We start from the raw sequence: 26,172 nt of genomic DNA, 5'->3' as shown, positions 1-26,172 counted from the left end.
GGGGTGTCCCCGAACAAGGATTTTCATAGTCGAATTGGAATATTTGAATCTTGCTGATATTTGACTGATAGTTGAATCAGATGTTTGGGGGCGGAGCAAAATACATTGAGTCAAGTCAGACATTCGACAGCCATAATTACTAATGCTAACACACAGGGGAAATGTGTAACAAATGCCTCGCAGATACAAACGGGGTAAATAATGTTTTTATGTTTTGTTTAAAATATAGTTAAAACTAACCGTCAGCGAAACCCTAACAATTCACAATTTTTACAATAGTGCTCTCATTATAAAGTTAGCCTATCACAGTAGGCTAGTTATTAATGTTCTGCATTTCTGTTTTGAGCTGCGCACGCTGAAGATGACCATAGAGTGAGTAATTGATAGCAAGTTTTTAATCAATGGGATTCAACTCATAATTTAATGTATAATACGCTTCGTTATTTATACAACATAACGTTAATATTAGGACTTACAGGTTATTTGCAAAAAGAGCCCGAATGAACATGAACATATCTGCTGGGCTCTTAATGCGAACTCCTTTTGTGGACGCGTTCTTCAAGAAACAATGTGCAGAAACACTGCAGTTAAACTTAACATTTCACAGCGTTTTATTATAATGGTGTTTTCATTATAATGGTATGTGTGTGACATAGGCTACCCAGTCATAGTTATATAGCCTACTGCTTTGTAGTTTGACCTGGTCACACTGAAGAGATATCACAGTAGTATACTATAGAAACGCTTGACTGAACCAAACACATTTTATATCAGGTAAATAATATATCCACGATATATATACACTGGCTGAAATGTTTTGAAATCACTTGTGCCCTACCTGTTCGAAAAAATCCAATCTCTGCCTGTGTCCGTTTGAGTCTTGGTGAAGTTTTAAATCCCTGCCCCCAAGATGCTCCTCTGTTGGTCACGGATTATGGAAAGTGAAACATAAATCTATAGGGGTGGTTGGATTTATTCACACAATTTAAAAATATTAATTTGAAGCTCCTTTCTTTTCACATTCTTATTCACGGCTTTATCATAATAGGCTGCATATTGGGAGAAAACCGCACGTTCTACGTGAAATCAGACATTTGAGCTCCCCATATAGTCAGAATGGCATAATCATAACAGCCCGCGAATATTCGACTTTGAGATTGGTAGTCGAATCAGGCTCCTCGAATCGTCGACTATTTGGGGTCACCCCTATATAACACCCAGATTTTTGACTGTAGAGGAAGTAACAGTAGCCTACGTCGGTCTAGTTGCATATTGTAATCTACGAGAATCTGTGAACTGTTTTTTTTTTTGTGGGGGGGGGGGGGGGGCAATAAGTAATATCTCTGTCTCAGCTGAATTTAATGGGACAAAATTATTGGTCATCCTATCTTTTACTTTTTTAGCACACTTAGATAATTTAGAAGTTTCATCTGGTCTCATTAAGATATATAGTTCAGAAAAGACCACTTTGGCAAGTTACTGGAGTTTATTGAACACAATTTATCTTTGGCTGTAAGGTTCCTTATGGGGTTTCTTGCTGCCAAATTAATTGAACATACAAGAGCTTAAACATTAACCCCCCGGAACCATCAGCTTGGAAATACATGACAATTAAGACACTTAATAATGTCTTTAAAGCAAACAGTGATAATCATGTAGATGTAGCAGTGGGACGTCTATCCTGTAGCCCGGTTCTGAAGATGAGTGTCTCTCAGCATTGAGGTCCATGCCAACCAGGACTTGAAAGCCTTAGTGAACTGAAACAAAGAGACGACAACCAGAAGGTGCACGGTAATATGCTCATGCTTATGATGGGAGGGAGGGAGGGAGGGTTGCGAGTCATTTGAGTGCATTGGAGAATGGTAGTGATTGGAGCTATTTGACAGATGACCGCATCAGCTGGTCGCAGCCTATGCCTCCGTGGCCTGACTGAACTAACGCTGCGCTCAATTTGAGATTCTTCATCATAACAGTGTAAACGAATCCCATATTTTCTAAAAATATTACCAAGGGGCAACGTGTTAATAGAAAATAGGACAGATCCTTGTGGGCACTCTGTATTTTACTGGTGATAAATGAGATGACTCCCCATTTAAATTAACAATGTGTAAGCAATCGGACAGATATGGTCTAAACCATTTTAGAGCCTGCCCTTTAATTCCTGTATAGTTTTGTAATCTATCTATGACAATGTCATATTAATAAGATAACAATGAGTTAATAATGTTGAGAAGCGGTTCTTCTGCTACAGGTAACAACTCTTTCAGTAATTTAGTGGGTACAGGATCTAATAAACATGTTGTTGGTTTAGATGCAGTGATAAGTTTATTTAGCTCTTCCTGTCCTAGTTGTAAAGCATTGCAGTTTATCGTTGGGTGCAATGGATGAAACTGAAGTGTTAGATGCTGTAGAATCTAGAAATACATTTACTGGGAAAATTGGTGACATGTTCAAAACTTGTTTTACCCGCTGTATACAAGACCACCCACACACACGTTTGTTTGTGTAAACTGTGGGAACTTTCCATAGGCTTCTGTTACTTTTATACTGACTAAACAATATTTTTATCCCCTAACCCAGGGATCCTCAAATCTGGACCTCGAGATCCACTTTCCTACAGAGTTTAGCGCTAACCCTAATCAAACACACCTGAGCATGCTAATCAGTGTCAATCAATGTCTTTGGGATCATTCAAAAATGGCAGACAGGTGATTTTATTTAGGGATGGAGCTAAACTCTGCAGTGCATTGGACCTCCTGGGTAAGATTTGAGGCAGGGGGCCCTAACCCTAAATCTACCCCTTACAGCAGGGATAGGCAAGTCCGGTCCTGGAGGGCCACTGCCCTGCAGAGTTTAGCTCCAATCCTAATTAAACAAACCTGAACAACAAGGCAATCAGTGTTTTTTACTAGATAGATACAGGCAGGTGAGTTTTTATGAGGGCTGAAGCTAAACTCTGCAGGATAGTGGCCCTCCAGGACCGGAGTTGCCTATCCCTGCCTTACAGAAATCCTGTTTGCATTGTTACACTTTGAGATAAACATAAGCAAACAATTATAAAATATTTCACAGCATTACTGTTTTACTGTATTTTTTACTCATAAAACTTTTTTTACTCGTCGACTTTTTTAAATAAAATAAAATAAAATAAAATCTTACAGACACCAAAATGTGTATGAGAGAGAGAGAGAGAGAGAGAGAGAGAGAGTACTTGCTTATGCTACATTGCGGGGACATTTTGTCACGGTTTTTTTTTTTTTTTTTTTTTTTTTTTTTTGTTAAGAAGTCTTTTATGAATACAGTAAAACAGTAACGCTTAAGTATGTTTACAATTCGTTTATTATTTTAATATAAAAAAGCAATCTATTTATTCCTGCATTGGCAAAGTTTATTTTTATCTACAGCAAAAAAGCTTGCAGCCAAAACATTAGAGCGTCTTTAGTCTTTGAACCATTTGCGCTTTGTATGTAGAAGAGTGACCTCCCGATGCAGTTTCTGAAATCCTCAAGGATGAAGCTCATACTACAGCTGTGATGGACTGACTGTCACACCTCCAGAGCTCCACACCCCGACGGTTGTGTTTCATCAAAGTCCTTTCTCTGGTTTCATGCAGCAAGAAATCGCATCATTGGAAACAATGGCAATTCTCTGAAATCAAACTACAACGGCAGCCGCTATAACATCTTGTCCTCAACCTGTTTTGGATTTTGACGGCTCACCGCCCAATAAATACACGGACTTCAGAGGATAAGAGGTAAAATCACCGCACAATCTGGCTGGGTTTATCACGTCACATCTGGCTAGCGCGCGAGCGCACGTGAGAACTGAAATGTTGCATCAGTTGACATGTATCGTGTGATCAATGCATATACAATGCGATAATAAAAACAATTATTATGCGTATCACTCTTAGACATTTTCTAAAAATTCGAATATATCCGTTTCCTATCGTGTGATATATACATTTCATCTATAAACATTTAATTCTGAATGTTTTCGTGCATTTGTAAACAGTTAAGATTTCACTGCAAATACTGTGTTCTGCTGTTGTATTTAAATAACCAATGAATGTCTTCCTGAAAAACAAGCTGCTGAAGACTGAATTGTTGTGTTCCTTCGTTTTTAGTCTTTCTATTTAAGATTAGTTAGATTGATGTTTAGACTTAGGTTATGGGTTCTGTAGTATAAGCTGCTAAGATGAATTTTTGGTGAGTGTCTAAAAATAGCACCCGGTAACATTAAGGCCACTGTGTGTTCAGTAGGAAACACCTAGTTATTTTTAATTCACATATAAGCATTGGTGCCTAAATTAAAATATGTTTCACATGCTGCTAGACATATAGCAAGTAACATTATATATTATAACAGGATTGAATAAGAATTTGAATGGCAATAGTTTGCAATGAATGTAAACTACAATTACAGGACCATCAGCCATATTTGCAACTAAACAGGTTAAACAAAATAATAATACTAATCGGCTATTAACAATATACAGTAGTCTTATACATGATGTTATTGCTGATATTATTAGTATTTATTCTTTTATTTATCCTTGTGTTCAAAAAAATATAAATAAAATAAATCTGTTCTCCGTGTTGTCAACTGGACACTTAAACATACAAATAACTGTTATCGGTTTTGTTCACAAAGTTATATTGGTCTCTAGTTTTTAATTACACTTAAGCCAATGGCTGTCTAAAAACTGGCATGGATGCTAGATGGATGCTGAATGGGTCGATTAATACATCAATGTCTTAGAAACAGCCATGACAAAGACTCAGTGAGATTGATTTGTGGATGTGTTTTAGTTGCTAAACTTATTGTACACTGATTTCTATAGGCTACTCACTGTACAGTATACATTAATATATTTACTTCGTTGTGTTCTACATTACAAAATAAATATTTAATTGTTCATAACATATTTCATTGTATATTTATTCTTATCTTGTTGTTATTCCATTATTATGTTTCAAACATTTTATATTTTATGGTGCATAACAGCATTCTTCACATTTCTCAGGATATTTTGATTCTGTTACCTGATTCTCATGCTTCTGTTTGTCATATCTCCTTTTGTCATCACCTGTACCCCAGTGTCTGATCCACACCTTATGCCCAAAAATCTTAATAATGTATGCTGTTAATTGCATATGAATCCCCAATGGATGGTATTGTACTGTAGACTTCATATGCTGTGAGTTTCTAAATAGATTGACAGCCATATGTATGAAGATCAATGAGAGAAAAATTCAATATATGCACCATAATGTCCACTGTCCCTCTCAATTTGATAAACGAGACATAGAGCAGGAAGGATATTTCATAAACCATGAAAATCTGATTGGCCAAGCCATGATCACTACTTGAAATACGGCTAGAAGTATGCCCTCAGATTAGTATGTGTTACTATCCTGCTGTGTTTTGCAGGTATTCTGGTCTTTTCTAAGACAATGGAGGTGTCAGAGGGTGACATGCAGAGATGTGTGATGAATTCTTGGAATTTGCATTCTCCTTTATATCTGCACTGTCCTTAGCAAAGAACAGCCCAGTGTAACCATGGCAACAGCAGCATCCTCTGAGGGAGCATCATTCTCTCTTTCGTCAGTAAACATGATGATTGTGGTTCGTATATGCTTACCATATTGCTCATATTGTGCTTTGCACAGATTGCTTTACAGATGTTTAAGCATAAAAATAAAAAAAATATATTACAAGAATGTTTTCACCATATGTCTTTACTGAATAATGCAATTCTGATGTGCTGTCATAAAAATGTCACTCACTGAAATCCTATCACAGACTGCACCTCTGTGCTCTTAAAGGGATAGTTCATCCAAAAATGAAAATTCTGTCATTACTTACTCACTCTTCATGTCATTTAAACCTGTATAATTTTCATTCTTCAGCTGAACACAAAAGATGTTTAGAAAAACCTTTCAAATCAAGTTAAGTCAAAAAAATTTGTGAAGCACTTTTCTAAATTGTTGATATTGATGTTTATAATTTCTTAATATCATCATGCCTTATAGTTGCATTAAGCAGATGGATGATTATATAGTGGACATTTTGTGGTGACACAAGCAGTCAAGGACTTCTTCAGTGTCATATGATCGATCATTTAAATATGCTGATTTGCTGCTCAAGAAACATTTCTTATTACAATGTTGACTGTTCTATTTAAAAAAAAAAAATGTGTAGAAACCATGATACATTTTTTCCAGGATTCTTTTATGAATAGAAGGGTCAAAGAACAGCATTTTTTGACACATTTTTGTAACAATTTAAATAATCTTTACTGTCACGCTGAATAATAGGAATTTTTCCGGGGTTTTTTTCTTTTTTTTTTTTTGTACGCACTGACCCCAAACTTTTGACAGAAGTGTAAATAATAATATGGTTTTTAGTTGTTATTAATATTCCTCAAACTTATGTTCTTCTGTTACAGGTAATGTTTTACAGAAGAGTGTTTCACTTAATGGGAGCTCACAGGACCATGGCAAAGATTTATCTATGACTTTCCAGCCTTGGATGGATAATACCTGGTAGCAGCCGCCATGTTTACATGTAATGGCAGCTCATTGGAGGGGTGTGGTCTTCTTGAACCAATAGAAACTGAGATGCAAGAGTCTGATACTGCCCTAATGCCCACCACTCTCAGGGTGGCACTTGCTGCCATCATGATCTTCATGATCACCATTGGTTTTCTTGGCAATGCCATTGTGTGTCTAATAGTGTATCAGAAGCCAGCCATGCGTTCAGCGATTAATCTGCTCTTGGCCACACTGGCTTTTTCAGACATCATGCTGTCACTGCTATGCATGCCATTCACTGCTGTCACTCTCGCAACTACGGACTGGAGTTTCGGAGTGGAATTCTGCCGCATATCTGTCATGCTTTACTGGCTGTTTGTTCTAGAAGGTGTGTCTATACTTCTGATCATCAGCGTAGATCGGTTCCTCATTATAGTTCAACGGCAGGACAAGCTGACACCACATCGGGCAAAAATTCTTATTGCCGCGTCATGGGCTCTGTCACTTTGTGTGTCCTTACCATCAGTGCTCGGCTGGAGGACAGCAGCGATCGGGGCACAAGTACCGCAATGCATTCTGGGATACAGTGAATCGCTGGCGGACCGAGGTTACACAGTTCTGCTTGCTGTTGCTGTGTTTTTTGTGCCCTTCGGAGTGATGTCATATTCCTATTTATGTATTCTCAACACAGTTCGACGCAATGCACTGCGCATCCATAATCACACCAGCGAAGGCAGCGTCGCTATTAACCATGTCAGCAAGTTGGGTTTAACCGGTCTGCAGCGACCCCAAGTCAATGTGGATATGAGTTTTAAAACCAGGGCCTTCACCACTATCCTCATCCTGTTCATTGGCTTCTCTGTGTGTTGGCTGCCACATACGGTGGTGAGTCTGCTGGCAGTGTTCAGTAGACGCTTCTACCTCAGCCCGGCCTTTTACCCCATCAGCATCGGGGCACTGTGGTTGAGTTACCTCAAGGCAGTCTTCAACCCGGTGATATACTGCTGGAGAATCCGCAAGTTTCGTGAAGCCTGCCTGGAGTTCATGCCCAAGACCTGTCATCTCTGTCCCAAGATTCCCGGGCGAAGTCGCAGGCGTATAAGACCCAGCAACATCTATGTGTGCAGCAGTGAGACCCAGTCTTCTGTCTAGGGTTTGCCCCAAAGTATAATGAAGATAATGTTAAGATATGAAACATTTAAAATCATGTTTATAAAGGACATTTATGAACTGAAGACTTTACAAATAACTCCTCCCACCATAATCTGCAGTGATGAAGGAAACAGCATCTGCTGTCTGAAATTCATCAGAGCAATACACATAAATGTTCCTGAACACGGTAATTTCTTTATTTTTCTGTCGGAAAGGCTTCTGCAGATTCTGCAGTTTTGTAAAACATGCAAAATTGGCAAATAAAGTAAATAAACTGGTGATTTACTGGACATTTTTCATAGAATTTGTCATGGTTAAGTGAGTTTTTTTTATGCATTTGACTGACATTTTTAACCAAAGCAACTTTAACAGTGCATTCATTCTGTACATTTTATCTGTTTGTGCAACCCACTGGGTAACAAAACCTTGACCTTTTACATATCAATTTGAAATATATGGTATACATTCAAGCTGTGCTTGTCAGTAATGTTAACCATCTTGAGTTTGCCTTGAACACCAGTCCCAAAGTGATACTGCACGACTGACTGGCTGGTTGTTTGTCCAAAATTTGTTTTCCTTTTAGAAAAAAAAGAAAGAAATAATAATAATAATAAATGTCAAAGCTAAATTATTCTTTATGTTTCTTAATTTTTACAACATAATTATGATTTCTGCTTACTGTTTTCAGTCATTTACCACTTTGAATGAATTATTTTGCTCAAGCAAATTCATAAAGCTATCATCATAGACATGTTCACCATCCCTGAAATATTTGGAATGCATCATCTTCATAAGCGTGGCATTTTCAGTAAAGTCCATTTTAAAAGTTTTTTTTTTTCAGTAACTTTTAAGCCTATATAAATACTGTCAATATAGAAATCTGTCAATACTGAAGAACAAAAAAGGGTAGAATATGTGTTTTCCAAAAGGCTGATCCCAGTGTCAAAAAACAGATTGGAGAATGGCAAATGTAATATCTATAGAAGACATATTCTGGTAGCAAATAGCTAAGTAGCCAACACAAAATTGATTAAGTGAAATACACAACATTCACAACAAATAAATACAACGTTTAGTTGATTTGGTTATTAGCCAGTGCTAGTTGTTAATGGACAAATATTTGCTCATTAATTGTCTATTAATTACATCAATCTGTAACATGGAGTTCTTTGGGGTTGTACATCCATGTATATAAAAAAAAATGTAAATATGAAAATATGTGTAAATTTGAAATAACTTTGTCATAAGTTACTGCAGGTGGCAGTAATGGTCATACGCTGTTAAACGTCGGTCACATAAGCGCAGAATAAAAGCGCTTCTTCCTGCGCTCACCGGAAACCGATGAGAAGCATGGCGTCACACAGGACAGACAGAACGAAAAGCGCCACATCAAACACTGGAGATGTTCCCAAACTCGACCTCCTCCTTCACCCAGAGCTTCTTTCTCCGGAGTTCATTCAGCTTACGTTACACGAGGTGAGGTTGAGAGCCACGTGACATCTGTCAGGTTACTGCAGGCTTCATCGCATAACGTGCTTGTTTCTTATATGAATACTCATATTTTAGTTGTTTTTGGCGAGCTCAGGCTATTTTTTGTAAAGTGTATTTTAATAAGATCAAGTAAAAATGTCTGATGTCCGAGGAGTGAGTCACAGAATAGCAGCAAACGAGCGGTGGCTGTGTTGTGTTGTAGAGGAAGATCGCAGTGAGTGATGAAGAGGACCGCGAGCGGCTCACAGATCTGTACCTGCGGCATGTCATCCCTCTCCCGCAGAGGGACCTGCCCAACAGCCGCTGGGGGAGACGCGTGGAGCGGAGCCGACCGCGTCAGAGGTAACTTACTGCACACTCGCTAGGACATCGGAAAATAGTACACGTGACATCAGGGGTTCACCCGTAATTTTACAGAGAAGAGTATAACTGCAGCCTGGAGATCTCCAAATTGGGGCGGGAACTCCAAAACGGGGTTGGAGCTCCAAAATAGGGCGTGGCTTCCTACCATTGAGAGACAGGTGCATGACGCGCATTCACAATTTTTCCCCCAATCCACGTCAGTGCAAACTCCGCCCCACAGCTCATTCTGAAGTTTTTCTTGGTTGTCAGTTAAAGTGTTTCCTAAACTAAGCAACAAAAAATGCTAACCCCTAAACCTACCCCACACCTTACCTTAACCAGTGACATTGACTGAATGGCGGGATTGGCGCTGAATAGCGTGGTAAAGAAATTTTCAGTTCAGGAAATAAACAGTTAATGAGATTATGCAATATGAGACTCACCGCTCAATGGCACCTTTTTAGTCACACCCATCTTCACTACCCCCTCCTAGCCTGTGAATTTCGTGTTCCGGGATGGCCCTGTTGCTTGGGATAAAACTAATAAAATCTTTCCCCTCTGCTGGGACGACTCCTGAGTGATTCCCGTTTACATCATGAAGCAGAGGTTCAAACTTGGGTCCAAACGCCACTTGGCCACAAGCTTTGGCCTCTGCTCTCTCTTTTTATAGCATATTTTATTTTAGATGAACTAGAAACAATGTTTAATTTATAAAGTTTTATTTTGAAATGTAAGTCTGTAACAATTGGCTGAAGCTACATGGAGACCCTGCCCCATTATGGAGGTTCTGCCCAATTTTGGAGTTCACGCCCCATTTTGGAGATCTCCGGTCTGCAGTTATATCCACTTGATTTTACAAGGCTGCGAGAATACACTTTGTGTGCAAAGAAACCAAAAGTAACAATTTATTCAACAATTCCCCATCTTACATTTTGGAGAGTACCCCAGAACGTAATCAATGTAATCAGTGTTGTTTACGTTCCGTAGAAAGCGTCTATATGCTAAATGTAATCAATGATGATAGCGGACAATATTTGGCTGAGATGCAACTATTTAAAAACCTTGAATCTAATTGTGCAAAAATTCAAGAAAAATTTAGAAAATCACCTTTAAAGTTGTCCAAATGAAGTTCTTAGCATTGCATATTACTCATCAAAACTTAAGTTTTGGTATATTTACAGGATGAAATGTACAAAATATTCTCATCATTTGTATCATGTAAAGAATTGTTTATGCACAGTCATCGGTCACTAATAACAATTTCATGATTATGAACCCAGATTTTGTTTTGTCCAAAAATGCAATTTACAAGAGAGCAGAAAGTAAATGTATAGTAAAAAAAAAAAAAACTTTATTCATCTGAACTACTGAATAGGGGTAGAACGATATATCGGGCCGATTTTTGAGTTTTTTTACGTGTATCTGTATCGGCCGATACGTAGGGCTGGGTAAAAAAAAAATAGATTTTCCGATTATCGTATTTTCCGGACTTTAAGTCGCACTTTTTTTCATAGTTTGGCTGGTCCTGCGACTTATAGTCAGGTGCGACTTATTTATTAAAATTAAGGCGAGACACTGCAGGTGAATAGGGCAAAAAAAAAACTAATACTTATCACCTTACCCAGTTGATTGATTACATTGATTATTGCAAACCTTTTTTGTATTACAAGTTTTCAAAAATGTTATGTTTAAATATGCAAATGAGGCATTATTTAATGAAATATGTGCTAATTTGCATAAATGTCTAGTACAAAAATCTGAACACTAGATGAAGTCAGTTTCAAATTTTTTTTTTTTGACATATTAGAGTCAAATGTTTTTACAGAGGGAATTCTGGTTATCTTTTTTGTCACTCCATAATTCGGAAAATACTTTGAACAGCCAGAAAACAATATATTTTCACAATTTTGGGGGGAATAAAATGTTGTATATAATCAAGGAAAATATATATGAACAAATCCCTCTGTAAAAACCTTCAGAATATAGACGGGAATAAAAATGTCAAGTTTGGTGTGTGTAAGTGCTACTGAAGTGGAGATTTATGGCTCAGTGTTGAAGAAAAAACTCATTTTGAGAAAACAGCCTTTAAAAATATGTATTGTAATTTAAATCTATTGACACAAACAGATAAAGTGCTATAAAAGAAACACTTAACAGTGTCTTTTGGATGTTTTCCTTCCACTAGTTTGAAAAAGCACTTTATGAAAAACCAAAAAGCCCAAAATCTCAAAATTTTTCAGGTTCTTGAAAAAACAGTGTTTTGCCTGCAGTGTCTCACCTTAATTTATTTGACTTGAATCGAGAGAAATGAACAGAGAAAACATTACCGTCTCCAGCCGCGAGAGGGTGCTCTATGCTGCTCAGTGCTCCTGTAGCCTACACTAAGCAGCATATAGCGCCCTCTCGTGGCTTTAGATGGTAATGTTTTCTCTTGGTTCTTTGTTCTCTAAATAAATGCGACTTATAGTCCGAAAAATACTGTAATCGTTTTTAAAAATGTGTTCGATTCAAAATCGATTCTCAAAGGCCAGGAATCGATTTTTTAAAATTATTTTTATTCATATTTATTTGCGCAAACATTGAACGCAAGTTTAAAGTTAATATAAATACTAGTCTTCTCCAGTAGATTTGCTTTGCACTCGGGGGAGTGCGAGAGGCGAACCTGTCATTCATTCATTCAGGGCTTAAAATGGCGGTTTCGGGTACATTGTCAACGTTGATGCCACCTTCACATAAAAAGTCAGATGTATGGAAGCATTTTAGATTTCGCAAGACTACGACGATAGTGTTGTGGACAAGAACAAAGCTGTTTGCGTGATTTGTAATGCAGAGGTGAAATGCTGTAGTAATACTACAAATCATGTATGAATTTCTTCTGTTGAACACAAAAGTTGACTTCCATAATATTAGGAAAAAAAAGTCATTTTGAGACCAAAAACTGTTTGGTTCCCCATATTTTTCAAAAAATCTTTTTTTTTTTTTTTTTTTTTTTTTTCAGCAGAAGAAATTGTTATACATGATGAATAATACATTCATAAATGACATTTTTTTTATTTTTGGGTGAAGTATCACCAATAAACCAATATTATTTGTCCTACATTGTTCATAGGCTTGTAGCCTCAATGTTACAGCAAATTTTGTACAATTGTATGATTATTTTATCTTAAAAAAATGAAATAACTTGATCCTGTTTGATCAAGGAATGTGACTGTTCTGACTTTTTTCAGCATACATTTTTCATCTTGCTTCAAAATTGTATTGTATTTATTTAACACAATTGTATGCATTTGAAAATTAGAGATGGGTTCTGTTTTAATGTACCTACAATAAAAGTTTATTAATATATAGGTTTGTGGCTCTTAATTTCTTTTTATTAATTACCAACTTGTAAACTTATGTTCACTGTTCTTTTTTATAAATATAGTATTTGTATTAAATCTATATTGATTGAGGAGAATAGAGTATAGAAAATCAAATCAAGAATCGAAATCGAATCGATCTGGAACATCTGAATCGATACCCAGCCCTACCAATACGTGGCTTCTACGCTCACCGATAGTTTTTTTTTTTTTTTTTTTTTTTTTTCCGGCATTATTTACAGACAGGCGTCCACAGGCTTTAATTTCTTAAATTATTTAAATGTTGACAGTAAGGACATTTTGTGATGACCTGATTATAATGCGTCAGCAAGCAATGCATCATCAAGGCTGTGTTGTAGATGTTGATGAAAGCCTTTTACCCTTGCACAGTTAACCATATGCAGTACACCCATCCATATTAAGTTCAATAAATGTTCCTTTTTTAAATTGATACTTGTAACATTTGGTATCATCTTGTCATTTTTATGATGTAAATTGAGTGAGAAAAAGCAGTATCGGCTCCAAATATCGGCTCAAGAAAATCGGTGGCCCGTATCGGTCATCGGCTAATTCTGATGGTCGACCCCTACTACTGAATAATAGTTTATGCATATTATTATGCATACATCCACACAGCTTTGAAATCTCATTGCTGTTGCTTGTTTGATGACAAAACTTGATTGCATGTTTCTTAACTGAACTAAAAGTGCAGAATTAAAAGTTTGAGAGGTAATTGTGAGAAATAAACTAATATTTTATATTTTCATGGCAGTGTTCTGTACCTGAATGAAAATGCCCAAAGTATTTTCTCTATTTGGCTTCAGTTCAAGCAGTGATAGTGGCAGGAAGAGGCCGTTGATTGTGTTTGACGGCAGCTCTACGAATACTGGCAGTGTTAAGATGAAGAAACCTGATCCTTCACCAGCGCCCGTCACCACAGACCGACTAAAGCCTCCAGTGTCCAGCATCAATCTCACAAACCCCATACGCAAGCTCTCGGGGACCTCTACAAACTCTTCCTCCAATTCCTCTAACAAGACCCCAGTGTCATCACCAGGGGCCGGTCCCAAGAGCCCCTGTAATGACTCCAAAACTGCCAACTCCTCAGCACATTCAAACAACACCACGTCTAAACTGAAGCGCACGTCCCCCAGTGATGGAGAACCCAACACTAGTGTGAGTATAAAACTAACTCAATGGAAACAGTGCTTATTTAACTTGACTGGTTTTGTGTGGAGTAGATAAGAGTGAGTCTTTAAGGTTTTCTGATTGTAATTCTCTGATTTATTTTTATTATATATATATATATATATATATTTTTTTTTTTTTTTGTGGCAGAAGGACATTAAGTCACCTGATGCAAAGAAAAAGATTCAACATGTCACATGGCCATAATCTGTGAAGTCATCTGGGATGGACATTCAACGCCACTGATGTCGTCTGCTGGGTCTCTGAGGCAAAGACAGACCCCAGAATTTGAAAGATGGGTTCTTGTCACACATCTTTACTTCCCAGCCTCAGGAAAGGTGACTCGTGAAATGTGACCCTCTGGTTTTTTCACACTAGGAAACACTTCTGCTTTTGACTTGATGCGTGGTGAAGGAACCGAGACATTCCTAGCAGTTTTATGTTAGACTGGTCAGTTTTTCACTCTTTTTTAGCAATATAATTCTTGCAATGAACACATTTTCCGTTGTGAGTGAATTATGTTGGTCAATCAAATCCACTTAGATGGAGAATGGACATGCTTTCCATTGGGCTGCAGTGTTTTACTGGTATAGAAGTATTCCCAGTAACTGGATGTGCTTGTACTGAGTGGCATTTCGAAGAAATCTCTTATTTCTCCAATAAAATGTTTGCAAGTGCTTTAGCCATTATCAGGTAAATCCCTCGACCATTTTTGTATTCCTAGCCCCAAAGGGCCAAAATACAATTGTGTGTATTGCATCATACGTTGATGTGTTTTAGTAAGAAAATGATATGAAGGGTGTTTCACATGTATGTCTTTTAGTGGTGGTCTTTTCTAGACATTATGAATTGAGTTTTTATTGACCTGCATGGAATGTTCCTCAGTGACAACAAGCCTGATAAAATAAATGGCTGATATCATTGGTCACGGTGTTTGTGATTCTTTTTTTATTATTAATTCAGGGATCGCCCTGATTATTGTAAATGTATAAAAAGTATAATATGCTTAAGTTAATAATGGATCAGTGAAATTTAGAGTCAATATCCGTAAAATAAAAGTTAATTTAATTCCTATAACCAAATCCTGTTACAATATGAACCAAACCCGGGCTATTCTAAAATGTTAAACATGGTAATAAGAACTAAGTTATCAAATCTATAAAATGTCACAAATGGATGTGAAACACTTGACTGCTTTCCCTACACTGCGTGCTCCATCCTCAAGATGTTTAAACCTAGACACAGTTCACATAAGTCTTCAGAACTCGTTTCAAGCATTAACCCTCTCAGGCTCAAATTAAGTTTTAGTAACTTTAGTAACCTTTAGTCAAATTTTTAGTACTCCAGATACGTAAAATATGTATCTGGAGTAATAAGGTTTTTAGTTTTTAACTGTTGCAAATCAGCAACGTCTGCCTTGAGAGGGTTAAAGCATAACGTTTTTTGACAATATATTTTGCATATGATAATAGGATGCACATTGTTTTGCATGGTCACTGTCAACGCTAGGGGGCTCTATTGTCCTGATTTATTGTTTGAGCTGTACTGAATTCTTGCTAGTGCAATAGCTCAGTTCATGTCATTCATTAAGAGAAACAAAAAACATGTAGTTGATTTATTTTAATAAGCTTTATTGATATTGCATTAAATGTACTTGATTTAGAATTCGTTCTCAACTGTTAGGTACACGTAAAGACCAAAATACTTTTTTTGAAAGTTAAGACATGGGTTATGCAACACATCAGAGAGCTGGTTAGACATTTGAAAGAGATATTAATGGTTATTATCCTCACTTTTACAGTTTAATCTTTAAGACCGATTCTTTCCTCAGTCTTCATATTAAAGCAAGCTGGAACTCTCCTGAAATATAGAAAATCTGCCTCTTGCTACATACACTATTATAATCTTTGCTACAACAATGTTAACTATGTTTCCATGGAGTACCTAAATGTATTAATTGTTCACACTGTTTCATGCTTTGCCAATGCTTTGGTTTTAACATTTTAAGCATGTCATGCATGCTCTAATTGTTTCTTGCTTTCTTTCACATGTCTTTGCCACACTCAGGACACAGGATGTCATCTCTCTCGGTCAGGAAACCTCTGCCCACCAAAGACACTGAGCACTTTTTGCAGTTGAAACAGTCGTTGTGCCACTGGCGCTCTTCAAAAGAGATGTACTTGCTTCCTCCAAGTCCTATAGGTGATTGCAAACATGTTATGAGCACTGGCAAACAAAGAGATGTTGCTGTATTGCATAACAGTTTGTGGGTGCTGGCAGATTTGAAACAGGGTTGACAATTTAAGAGTTTCCTCCCTTTCAGTTCTGGAATTTGAATTGGCCATGTGCTGCAGGATAATGAAACTGGAGTTTTGCAACTTCAGGGAATATTCTGGTCCATTAAATGAAAGTTAATTCATTAAATATAATGAGAATGTTTAAAATAAATGACTATAACAGTACTAAAAGTATATATAGTTTATTTGTATTTAAATAATTTAGACTGAAAAACTAAATTTGCCATAAAAAAATCGCATTTTATATATTTTATAAATTTTAATAAATGTAATTCCATTTAAGTTCTACTTAAATTACAATTTTTTTAACCTGTTTGTTATTTTAGTATTACTATCATAGCATGTGTTAATATTATGGATTGACTTTTATGTTTGTTCAGTTTTCTTTTTAATTTTAATAAAAAAAAAATTCTTATGTGCTGTTCTATTTTTATGTTTATAAATAGCTCTGTTTAGATTTCATTTACTTTTATTTCTGTTTAAATACTTCCATTCAAACTTATTTCAATTAGTTGCAATATTAGTTAGAATAATTGTTTTTTTATTTTTATTTCAGCTTTATTGCAATTAACAACACAAAAAAAATATTTGTAATAATTTAAGTTTTAGCTAACAAAAACAACATTGAATTATATTCAAGAATGGGCTTGTGATTTAAATACATTCTCAATTTAATTCTGAATGGCACACAATTCTGATTCCAAACCATCGTGCATGATCGGTTTGATGAGAATTTATGGTGATACCGTATAGAAGCTATTTCTATTTTTGTAGTTTCATTTGTTGGATTGTGCATACCGCTGATGGGGGTGGTGCAGGAGGCACATTTCTTGGCATACAAGTTGCAGAAGCAGTTGAGGCAGTAGGCAAAGTCATCAAGAGAGGTGAAGCGCTGGCCAGACAGCTGCTGCTTACATCCAGTGCACAGGAAACAGTCCTTGTGCCACGGCTGGTCATGATACGTCACACCGCCAGTGGTGATGGGCTACACAGACAAGAAAGGAGAAGAAGACATAGGATCCCTGTTATTTATTAACAGAATAGCATGCTTTTGTGACTGCATGAACTATATTTCACTCATAGTGGACTGGTGTCTACTCGAAGCTTGTATATTCAACTCCTGTGTTGTAGCTTGTAGGTTACTTCAGCTGTGACTACCTTCTTGCAGTGAACACACTGCATGGCAAACTGCTTTTCGTAGCAGGGCACGCAGTAGTTATGGTTGTCTTTGGGGATGAAGCTCTTGGTGCCAATTGGCTGTTGGCAGCGCTTGCATGTAAAGCAGGTCTCATGCCAGCTGTTTCCTTTATGCTCCATCTTCCTGGAGCCTGAGGGAGAGAAGAGAGCCATCTTAACCCAAATACAACAACATCCCTCTTATGAAGAGGAGCATGTTAAAACGATACTGCGATCCATAACATTCAACAAATACATATTATGAAAAATGTACAATTCACAAAGTTAATGCCAAATTCTATAAGAACCAAATCTATATAAATAATCATTACAGGACACAATATTGCTTGTATATAGTCTTATCAGTCACATAACCGTTATCAGGCTTACAGGACTCCCCATTTGATCTGTAATACAGCAGGAAAGTTTAGCTGTTAAGTAGACCGAGCATAATTCTGTTTTAACACATCCAGACGAAAGGCCAATAAACACCAGCCATGGTGCACCGGCCAGCAGTGGTGTAAACAGAGACAGCACAGAGTTTCATTGTTTTAAAATGTCTGGCTCATATCTTTTAAATCCATGTGCTCCAGATTTGAAATATTAAGTTTTGCTCAGTGAGAGCTGGAACATTCCACAGGACTGTGACCTCAAACTGAATCACGTCAATTAAACAACCAAAACCGCTACTACGCATATAATAAATCTATACTTGGTGCCATCTATCCATTTCCATTGATGAATATTATAATAAGGGTGGTTGATCATAAAACATAATGGGTTAATAAGAGTGTGACATTTTAACATGGTCATGAGGACCTATTTTTGTAGAGTTATGAATGAATATATATTACCAGTTGAGCAGATCACTTGCTTTGGAAAAGATTGTCTCTGTGTGAAAGAAAGCTGTTTTCTTTTGCTTTAATGGAAGAATGTCGCCGAATGGATAATTATGATTTTTATGGCAGTGTATGAGTATAAAAAACACATCTACTGAAATGAGGTAAAAGTTCCTCCCACAATGAAGGATCTCTTACCAGGCATGATGGTCTTCTTGCACTCATGGCATTTGGAGGAGTACTCATTAGAATAGCACTCGGTGCACAGCAGCTGCTCGTCTTTGGTGGAGAAAGGCTTGTCCACCAGTGAGCGCTTGCACTGGAAGCAGTGGAAACAGTCCTCGTGCCAGTGACGGTCCTTGTAGGACAGATCCTAAAGCCACAAAAGATGTGCTTTCAAGACAATGGTTGAACTAGACTTTTCAGATCTGCAAGCTCTAATCTGATTGGCCCGTTTTACGCCACTTCATAAAGCATGTTATTTGAAGTGCGGTTACCCTGCTGTTGCAGCCGATGGGTTTCTTGCACTCCTCGCAGGTGTTGGAGTACAGGCTCTCGTAGCACTTCACACAGTAAGGGTTTTCCTCACGAAGAACATACTTCTTCCCAAACAGGGACTCCTTGCAGTAGTGGCAGTCATAACGCTCGGTCATCTTTACTTCTGCCTTTCACTCCTGTGATGAAGAGATGTGTGAATATAATCGAAACTCTGAGAAGATGATTGCAATCTTTGCTCATTAACTTTTGAGTTGTGAGATATTCCGTCTCGTAACCTAAACCAATAAACTGAATAGTTTTCAATACCTTTATTAAGAAACACATATTCTACACTATTTCTAGGTCACTTATACAATGACTGTGAAATTATTTCCAGATGTTGGAATGACGTTCTTTGGATCATCTCAAATCATGCTGGAGAACATGATCATCAGATTTTGCTTGAGAATTTCATGCATCATTAGAGCAGTGTTATTTTATTATTTCTGATATGCCATTTGAGTTTTTTTTAGTTTCCAGTGGACGGAGCTCACTGGAATTCCACAGTGTAGTACATCATAGCATCGTAACCAGCCTGTTATCTCACCTCCAGCTGTCAGCCATTATGTTGTGTATCAGCATGTGTTAGTGTGCATATATAAATATGCCTCTGCTGGCAAGGATGCGATTACCTAGAAACATCATCATTAACTGACTTTTTTTCTGAGAATAATCCATCTATTCTGTAATAAGCCAAATAATTATATTGTCACACTGGTCCGATTCTAAAGCTGATCCGAAAGCAGATCATTCAAAGAAACGTTGGTGTTCAATGTGTATCTTATTTGAAATTAACTGAGAGAGAAATTGTGACTTCTTCTAAATTATTCTTAATAACAGAATGACATCTACTCACGCTGCTGTCTGAGTCCTGGACCTGTTAAGGCTCTCTGTGTATTGTTCCCATGAGCCCTGTGATGCTGAGTGCCGCCTAACTCTGTGCCACCGCCTCAGGGGTCCCCAGTGTCCCGTTCACACTCTCTCCCTGCTCCTCAGCCCCCTGCTGTCCCGCTGTGAGTGTGTCTAACTGAGCCCTCGTCCGGTCAGGGCTTCACTACTACACCAAATCCCCCTCTACTGTTTTACCATAAAAGGCAGCAGATGGAAACCAGGAGAAGCGGCTCTCTTGCTTAAAATCCTTCTAAGAAAATTCTTTGACTTGCACAGTCAGTCCTTCTCTCCCCCCTCCTCTGCTTCCTGTTTGTCTTGCCCTTTTCTGCTGTCTCACTTCTTCAGGCTTTCTCCCTTTCTCCATCCAATTGGCAAGCCATTTAAATTCTTTCCATTAGGTTCTACGTCTTTTCACACTATCAAAATAGCATACTGCAGGTTATTCTAACTATATTTTCTTGTGGAAATAGTTTGTCCATGACTCTAAGTACAAGTCTGACCATGACTTACTAGGTACTTTGTACACAGTACGACCAACGACAGTATAGGGACCAATTCTCAGTATTAACTTGCTTATTAGCATCCCCTATTACTAACATATTGGCTGTTTGTTAGTACGAATAAAAAAGCACATTCTGCATGACCATATTTTACATCTCTAATCCTACCCATTGCCTAAACTTAACAACTACCTTGCTAACTATTAATAAGAGGAGTAAACTCCATTTAGGAGTTTATTGAGGACAAAAGTAAATGGTTTGTTAACAGTGAGAATTTGACCTTAAAATAAAGTGTGATCATTTTTTTCCTTTCCTTTCATCATACTGAACTTGACAAAATCTTGCCTAGGTAGAGTAAAATTACTAAATTAACTCTAACAAAGTTGTTTATGATTCATCAATCAATCACTCTTATCTGTGTCTGCTGTGAACCAGTGCTTTTCCAAAACTGTGAGATCCAGGTTTTTCAAAAGAAACTGTTTCTTCGGTTTATAGTTGTTTTAATTTATTTTTATGTTTGTTTCATCTTACTGTATATTATCATTTTAAGTCATCATGAGGCCCTCTGGTTGAGAACCAGTTCTGTAAGTTTCAAAAATCCAGGGCTTCTTTGGAAACATACAGTACTTACCACTTTGCTATAGACATATCTCAATGTAGGATGCAAAAATCTTGAATTTGGAATGATAATCTAATGTGCAGTGATACTGATGTGCTAAAGCAAGCAAATAAACACACTGTTAGGAAAGAAAAAAAATAATTTATGAAATCACATGCAATAGATTAAAGCAATAAGCCCAAAGAAAATGTGGTTTACAGGGAATTTATAACAGTTTATAGAAGCGAAGTGCCTAAAACCCCCTTAGCTGTTATAAATTCACTGTAAACCACGGATTCACAGGGCTTACTGCTTTTATCAAATAGTTCCATAAAGTTTCACGGAATAAAACAGAGCAAATAAAGTGCAAATGATATAAATTAAAACAATATTCTTCCACCAAACAATGTAGTTCATCAGAAACATTTGTGGTTCCAACAAAGTGATTGCAGAGCAACACACAGAAGTAAACAAAGGTGTGTGTTTGTAGCGCAATTTACAACAGCTTCAAACGCAGCTCAACCAATCAGAATCAAGAACCGGAACTATCCGTTTTATAATGAAATAATTATCCTTGGGTTTATTTTCATCTACCGCAGTTCATTCTTCTGATTCCGCTTATGTTGTCAAGGGAAATCTTTTTCTAATCTTATTTGTCTTTATTGTCCAGTTCAGAAAATACATAGAATCCTCACTATGTGATTGCCTGCAACTACCCTGTAAAATTTGACAAGACTACGTTCATTCAAGCAAGTTTGGTGGTAGCTGTAATACTTCAGTTGAAGAATTAAGATGTTTGTTAAAGCTTAAATATCAAAATTAATAATTCTTGACAGTTTGTAAACCCCTCTTTTAAACATATTCACCAATTTGGTCACCAGCACACTTGATCTAAACTGATTTCCTCTAACAAGATCTCTCTCGGGCATGACTTGGTATTTCTCTAATCTCTTTTTTTATAATCCTCAGCTGTGCTTGGAGACATCTGAGAGTGTCATCCCACAAACATATCACTCAATGCTTATTAAAAGTATAGCAGAGGTCTGAAAGATTAATGGAAAGCTTTTAGTCGACACTAAAAAGAGACGCCAGACAGGTGGATGGAAGACTAACCCTCCTGAGATTAAGACCTTGTGTTTGCGCCCCACACACAAACTTCACACCCCCACAATCCAGATCCATGGAGAGAGTGAGACAAGATTCTGACCACCCATCATGACTCTATAAATGTCTTTTATCTTCTGTTTTAAGAGAGACTTATAGCTGTCATAGACCTAAGTGTGTCATATACATTTCAACCCCATTAACACAAATGAGACCAATTCATAGTCATTAGATTCAAATGAATACTTTTTGCAGTTTTAAAGAAATTAATCGTTTAAACAATTTTTACTGGATTTTTATTTTTAATGCTTCTTGATATATTCACCTAGTAGTGACTCACCCAATTATGCAGAATGACTGAAGAACAACCATAAAGGAGCAGATGTGATCGACAGATACTAGCACAAATTCAAGTAATTCTGACAGAGAACACAGGTTTAGTGATGGATGGTATAGTTGTATCATTGCTCACGAGTGTGATCTGGTGTTAGTAATCCACCTGTAAAGACACGAGCGCCTGTGGTTCTTACCTCAGGAGAAGAGCTGTCTGTCTGTGTGAAGAGTCTGGCCAGACTGAGCGTGGAGGCTCTCGGCTGGGGTTGAATGCTCTCCTGATTAAATTACTCCACCTATGGGGTGACTAATTGGAGTGGTAGGGTTTGGGCAGGCTTTTCCTATCAAGATGAGCTATAAATACAACACAGTAACACTACAAGTACCAGCACACTAGATAAAGCCCATCTGCTTATCCACACACACACACACACATCCATACCCCCTTACCTCTTCAGTCCCATGTCCTTTTAAGGTCTCATTCAGTTTTGTGATAATTACATTTATTCTGAAATAAATATAATAAGATTGTAATCTATTTCAACAATTAAAAAAAACCACATGCTTTTATGATAGTTTTGTCTTGTTTTCTAGAAGAAAATATCTAAGAGTATCTATTCCTGAAACATGCTTGAAAAGCAAAATTGTGTTATGATATTAAGACTTATTTTCAGAGAATATATCTTGAATTAAATGTTTAGTCCAAGCATAAGAATTTTATTTAGCTTAAAATAAGATAAGATGTAAGATTTTCTGTTTCATAGTAATAATTCTTGTCTTCATCATATGCGTATTATTCCCTCACTTCATTTCTGCCCCTCAAGCGTTTGTGAGAGAGAAGCGAGCCAGAGCAAACAAACAACTTGGGGAATGTTTACAGACCTCCTCTCTTGCAATGGACATTTTTTTTTTAATTATTGAAACCATTTTAATGTGACAAAACACATTTTTATCTGACTTCAGTTGCCTTTAGATATGATTCTTTAGTTCAGATACAGATGAAGACGGAAGAAAAGTTTATTCACGTTTAAAGTCCATCTAAAAGTAAGTACATAAGTTATTTTAAATTAATTTTCCTTACAAATGGTCTCTTGTGCAAGCAATTTGTGACACTGATCATTTAAACTAATTTATACACTATGGGTTTTGCTTACAATGAAGCACAAGATGCTCTTTGGGAAATTCTCAAATCATATTAGGACATAATGGATCATGTGGCTTGAGTGCACGTGACATTCAGAAAAAGGGATTTACTAAGAAAGGCTGAAATCCATGTAAAAAAAAAAAAATGAATAATTCCTTTTTTTTTCACTTAAATTGTATGGTAAAATGTACAATTGCACATATAGCCTACAACAGTTGCCCCAAAAAGTATGGACACAAAAGTCAATCTTAAAGACATAGTTCACCCAGAAATGAAAATCCTGTCATTTGTTCACCCTCATGTCTTTCCAAACCTGTATGACTTTTTATGTAATTTCCCATAGTAGGAAAAACACACTGTTTCATGGGCGATCATTCACCATAGTATGTCTAAGGGGCAATTTTAAGGGGCTCTTGTGCCCCAGAGGTACAACTTATACCCCACTGCAGGGTATGTTCTCGCACAGCCTGATAGCCTCTCCAAACGTGGTGATTAACATGTTTCTGCGAAATTCTCTCTCTGAGCTACGATCCGTCAAAGTTGGCCGCAATGCATTGTCTATTGGATTTTTCGCCCGACATTTCGCCCGGTGTACAAACATCGTACGCCCAATCGCTTATAGAAGTCATAGCACACCATTCCTGTATAGGCCACACGATTTGACGCATGTTTTGTTGGTCTGTGACAAAAACTGTGGGGCAAGTAACGTTCCGAAATTGGTACGGATCTGTAAGATTAATAAGTGTGTGATATAATAATAGTGATGCTTTGCCTCCGACAAACACCGCTAATAATACAGTTGTGTTTACCACTGAATTTAACTGCATGGACAAAAAAAAAAAACAAATATTTTTAAAATATATTTTTTTATTATTTTTATGTTCCACAGAAGAAAGTCATATGGATTTTGAATGGCATGAGGGCAAGTAAATAATGACAGCTTTAAAAGATCCTACGAAACAATAAATTCATATTTGGACATTTTCTGGCTGTGAGACGTTAGTGGATCATGTTCGTAGTGATGTGATATACTACACCTGTGGACCTAAACTTCAGGAGAACATCATACCTTCCATTGACTCCAGCTGGCATGGTTACATGTGATAGCAAAAAAGAAGTGGAGAAATCAGCATCATTTGTTTGAAGACTCCACTGAAATTTTCCTTTTAAGTGTTTTTCGTTTGTTTTTTTTTGTTTTTTTGGTGTACAAATGGGAAGTATAGGGTTATAAGGCTTTCAAGAAGTATCCCCCGCTCTGGCCACTTAATACCATACACTTTGACCCTAAATCTTGCCCTCAGTCCCTCTCCACCTCTCTGTCACTCTGGGGAATTGTGTTAAAGATGTTTTCCATACGTCCTGATAACAGACCCTCTGTTTGGTTTCTGAGAATATTGTGGAGCTATTTTCTGCACCTTTCCATCTCTCACTCTTCACCTCTCTCCTTTCTAATCACAGCCTCCCCACCCCCTTTATCTTTCTCTCTCAGTTATGGAGAGATCCTGATCCATGGTACTCACTAGATCTGCTACAGTATGTGACTTTAGAAATCTACAGGCTACGTCTGTTTCATCAAAGAAGCCCTGTTGTGTTGATTTATCAGTAGCTGTGATAGTTAACTCTGATAAATCAATTGGGGGATCCCTGTGTTGTAGAAAGAAAGTGATTATGGATGATATTCAATAGGATGCAAGTGTGGAGTTTGGGAAGTCTTCTCATCACTGCAACAGATGGACTAATGACGGCAAACACCCAAAACATCTGTCATCTCAGAGCTTACGCTATTACCAGCCATCCAGCTTGTGTTTCACATGCAGCGTGGATATATTCACTGCCATCAACCTTTAACACTTGCTTTTTCAGATAACTAGATGTGTGTCGCTGCCATACTGGCATAACCGAGACCCAAAACTACATCAGATATGTTCAGATGGTGAATTAAACAGGAGAATGCATATTAGGATGGTCTAGTTGTTAAAAGAAATACAAAAGAAATTGTATTACTATTACACCTAATGTCGTTACAAATGCATATCACTTGTGAAAAAGATTCATTATTATATTTTATAACACACTTAAAAAGTGTATTTAGTAATAATGTCAAATTAATTTTATAATTGTAACTTTTGTTATTCAATGTTGAATCTAAAGTTTATTCATTTATCTATTCATATCACTTTACGAGCAGTTTTTATGGAAAATGTCAGTATTCACATTCATTGAATCTTATGGGCCATTCTGGAGTGGAGCTTAGCAAAAGATAAAATAATTGATTAAAAAATTGAAGTAAAGATGTCATCTGAGGAGATATTGTGTGGGGTGACCAGATAGCAGTGTACTGTTTGGAAAAATCAGGAAATTTAAGTCAGATGTTTGTCCTTAATATGGCCCTTCACTGAGATGTTTCATAGACTCAGTGGGAGAGTGAGTCCTGTGTTCATCTGATTTAATTTATTTTCCCTTCACCCTTCCTTATTCTTCCCATGCTAAAGCCTCCTTCAAAGAAAAAAAGGAGTATTTAACCCACAAATCAAGTTTTATCCTGAAGAAACAATGGTTCAAAAACACCTTGTAGTTGTGCAGAGCTGAGACTAAAAATGAAAATTAGGCTGCGTTTTACTCACCCTGGAGGCATCCTAGGTTTATATGACTTTCTTCTTTCAGACGAATCCAGTCGGAGTTATA

General features: G+C 37.1%; 3 protein-coding genes across 5 annotated transcripts; 2 read left to right on the top strand and 1 right to left on the bottom strand.

Annotated features, from left to right (window-relative positions):
- Nucleotides 1–6,443: 6,443 nt before the first annotated feature.
- LOC127965347 (high-affinity lysophosphatidic acid receptor-like) lies at nt 6,444–8,446 on the top strand. Its single transcript, XM_052566119.1, has one exon. It carries the CDS (start codon nt 6,561–6,563, stop codon nt 7,686–7,688), a length of 1,128 nt encoding a protein of 375 aa, XP_052422079.1. The 5' UTR covers nt 6,444–6,560; the 3' UTR covers nt 7,689–8,446.
- A 549-nt stretch (nt 8,447–8,995) lies between these two features.
- Nucleotides 8,996–14,991, top strand: cb9h2orf49 (chromosome B9 C2orf49 homolog). 2 transcript variants are annotated; one of them, XM_052566123.1, is made up of 4 exons: nt 8,996–9,164; nt 9,382–9,521; nt 13,705–14,056; nt 14,222–14,991. In XM_052566123.1, exons 1-4 carry the CDS (start codon nt 9,030–9,032, stop codon nt 14,273–14,275), a joined length of 681 nt encoding a protein of 226 aa, XP_052422083.1. In that variant the 5' UTR covers nt 8,996–9,029; the 3' UTR covers nt 14,276–14,991. The 2 variants fall into 2 exon arrangements, with proteins under 2 accessions (XP_052422083.1, XP_052422082.1); XM_052566122.1 differs by having other exon boundaries at nt 14,219–14,991.
- Nucleotides 14,992–15,678: 687 nt separating this feature from the next.
- Nucleotides 15,679–22,676, bottom strand: fhl2a (four and a half LIM domains 2a). Of its 2 annotated transcripts, none has more exons than XM_052566121.1 (6): nt 22,541–22,676; nt 18,878–19,054; nt 18,579–18,753; nt 17,524–17,693; nt 17,164–17,350; nt 15,679–16,264 (listed from the first exon to the last, which is right to left on the bottom strand). In XM_052566121.1, the coding sequence occupies exons 2-6, from the start codon at nt 19,031–19,033 to the stop codon at nt 16,113–16,115; spliced, it is 840 nt and encodes a 279-aa protein (XP_052422081.1). In that variant the 5' UTR covers nt 19,034–19,054; nt 22,541–22,676; the 3' UTR covers nt 15,679–16,112. The 2 variants fall into 2 exon arrangements, with proteins under 2 accessions (XP_052422081.1, XP_052422080.1); XM_052566120.1 differs by lacking the exon at nt 22,541–22,676 and adding an exon at nt 19,774–20,043.
- Nucleotides 22,677–26,172: the final 3,496 nt, after the last annotated feature.

Source organism: Carassius gibelio, chromosome B9 (genome assembly GCF_023724105.1).
Source record: "Carassius gibelio isolate Cgi1373 ecotype wild population from Czech Republic chromosome B9, carGib1.2-hapl.c, whole genome shotgun sequence".
Classification (NCBI taxonomy): Eukaryota; Metazoa; Chordata; class Actinopteri; order Cypriniformes; family Cyprinidae; genus Carassius; species Carassius gibelio.
This window is presented reverse-complemented; position numbering and strand designations above follow the sequence as displayed.

Bases quoted from the DNA above. Each gene is read 5' to 3' on its own strand.
- cb9h2orf49 (XM_052566122.1), top strand. From the start codon at position 9,030: ATGAGAAGCATGGCGTCACACAGGACAGACAGAACGAAAAGCGCCACA. The intron at 9,522-13,704 runs GTAACTTACTGC...ATTTGGCTTCAG, and splicing joins CGGAGCCGACCGCGTCAGAG to TTCAAGCAGTGATAGTGGCA. The intron at 14,057-14,218 runs GTGAGTATAAAA...TTTTTGTGGCAG, and splicing joins ATGGAGAACCCAACACTAGT to AAGGACATTAAGTCACCTGA.
- LOC127965347 (XM_052566119.1), top strand. From the start codon at position 6,561: ATGTTTACATGTAATGGCAGCTCATTGGAGGGGTGTGGTCTTCTTGAA.
- fhl2a (XM_052566121.1), bottom strand. From the start codon at position 19,033: ATGACCGAGCGTTATGACTGCCACTACTGCAAGGAGTCCCTGTTTGGG. The intron at 18,754-18,877 runs GTAACCGCACTT...TTGTGGCTTTAG, and splicing joins CCATCGGCTGCAACAGCAGG to GATCTGTCCTACAAGGACCG. The intron at 17,351-17,523 runs GTAGTCACAGCT...TTGTCTGTGTAG, and splicing joins AGTGTGTTCACTGCAAGAAG to CCCATCACCACTGGCGGTGT.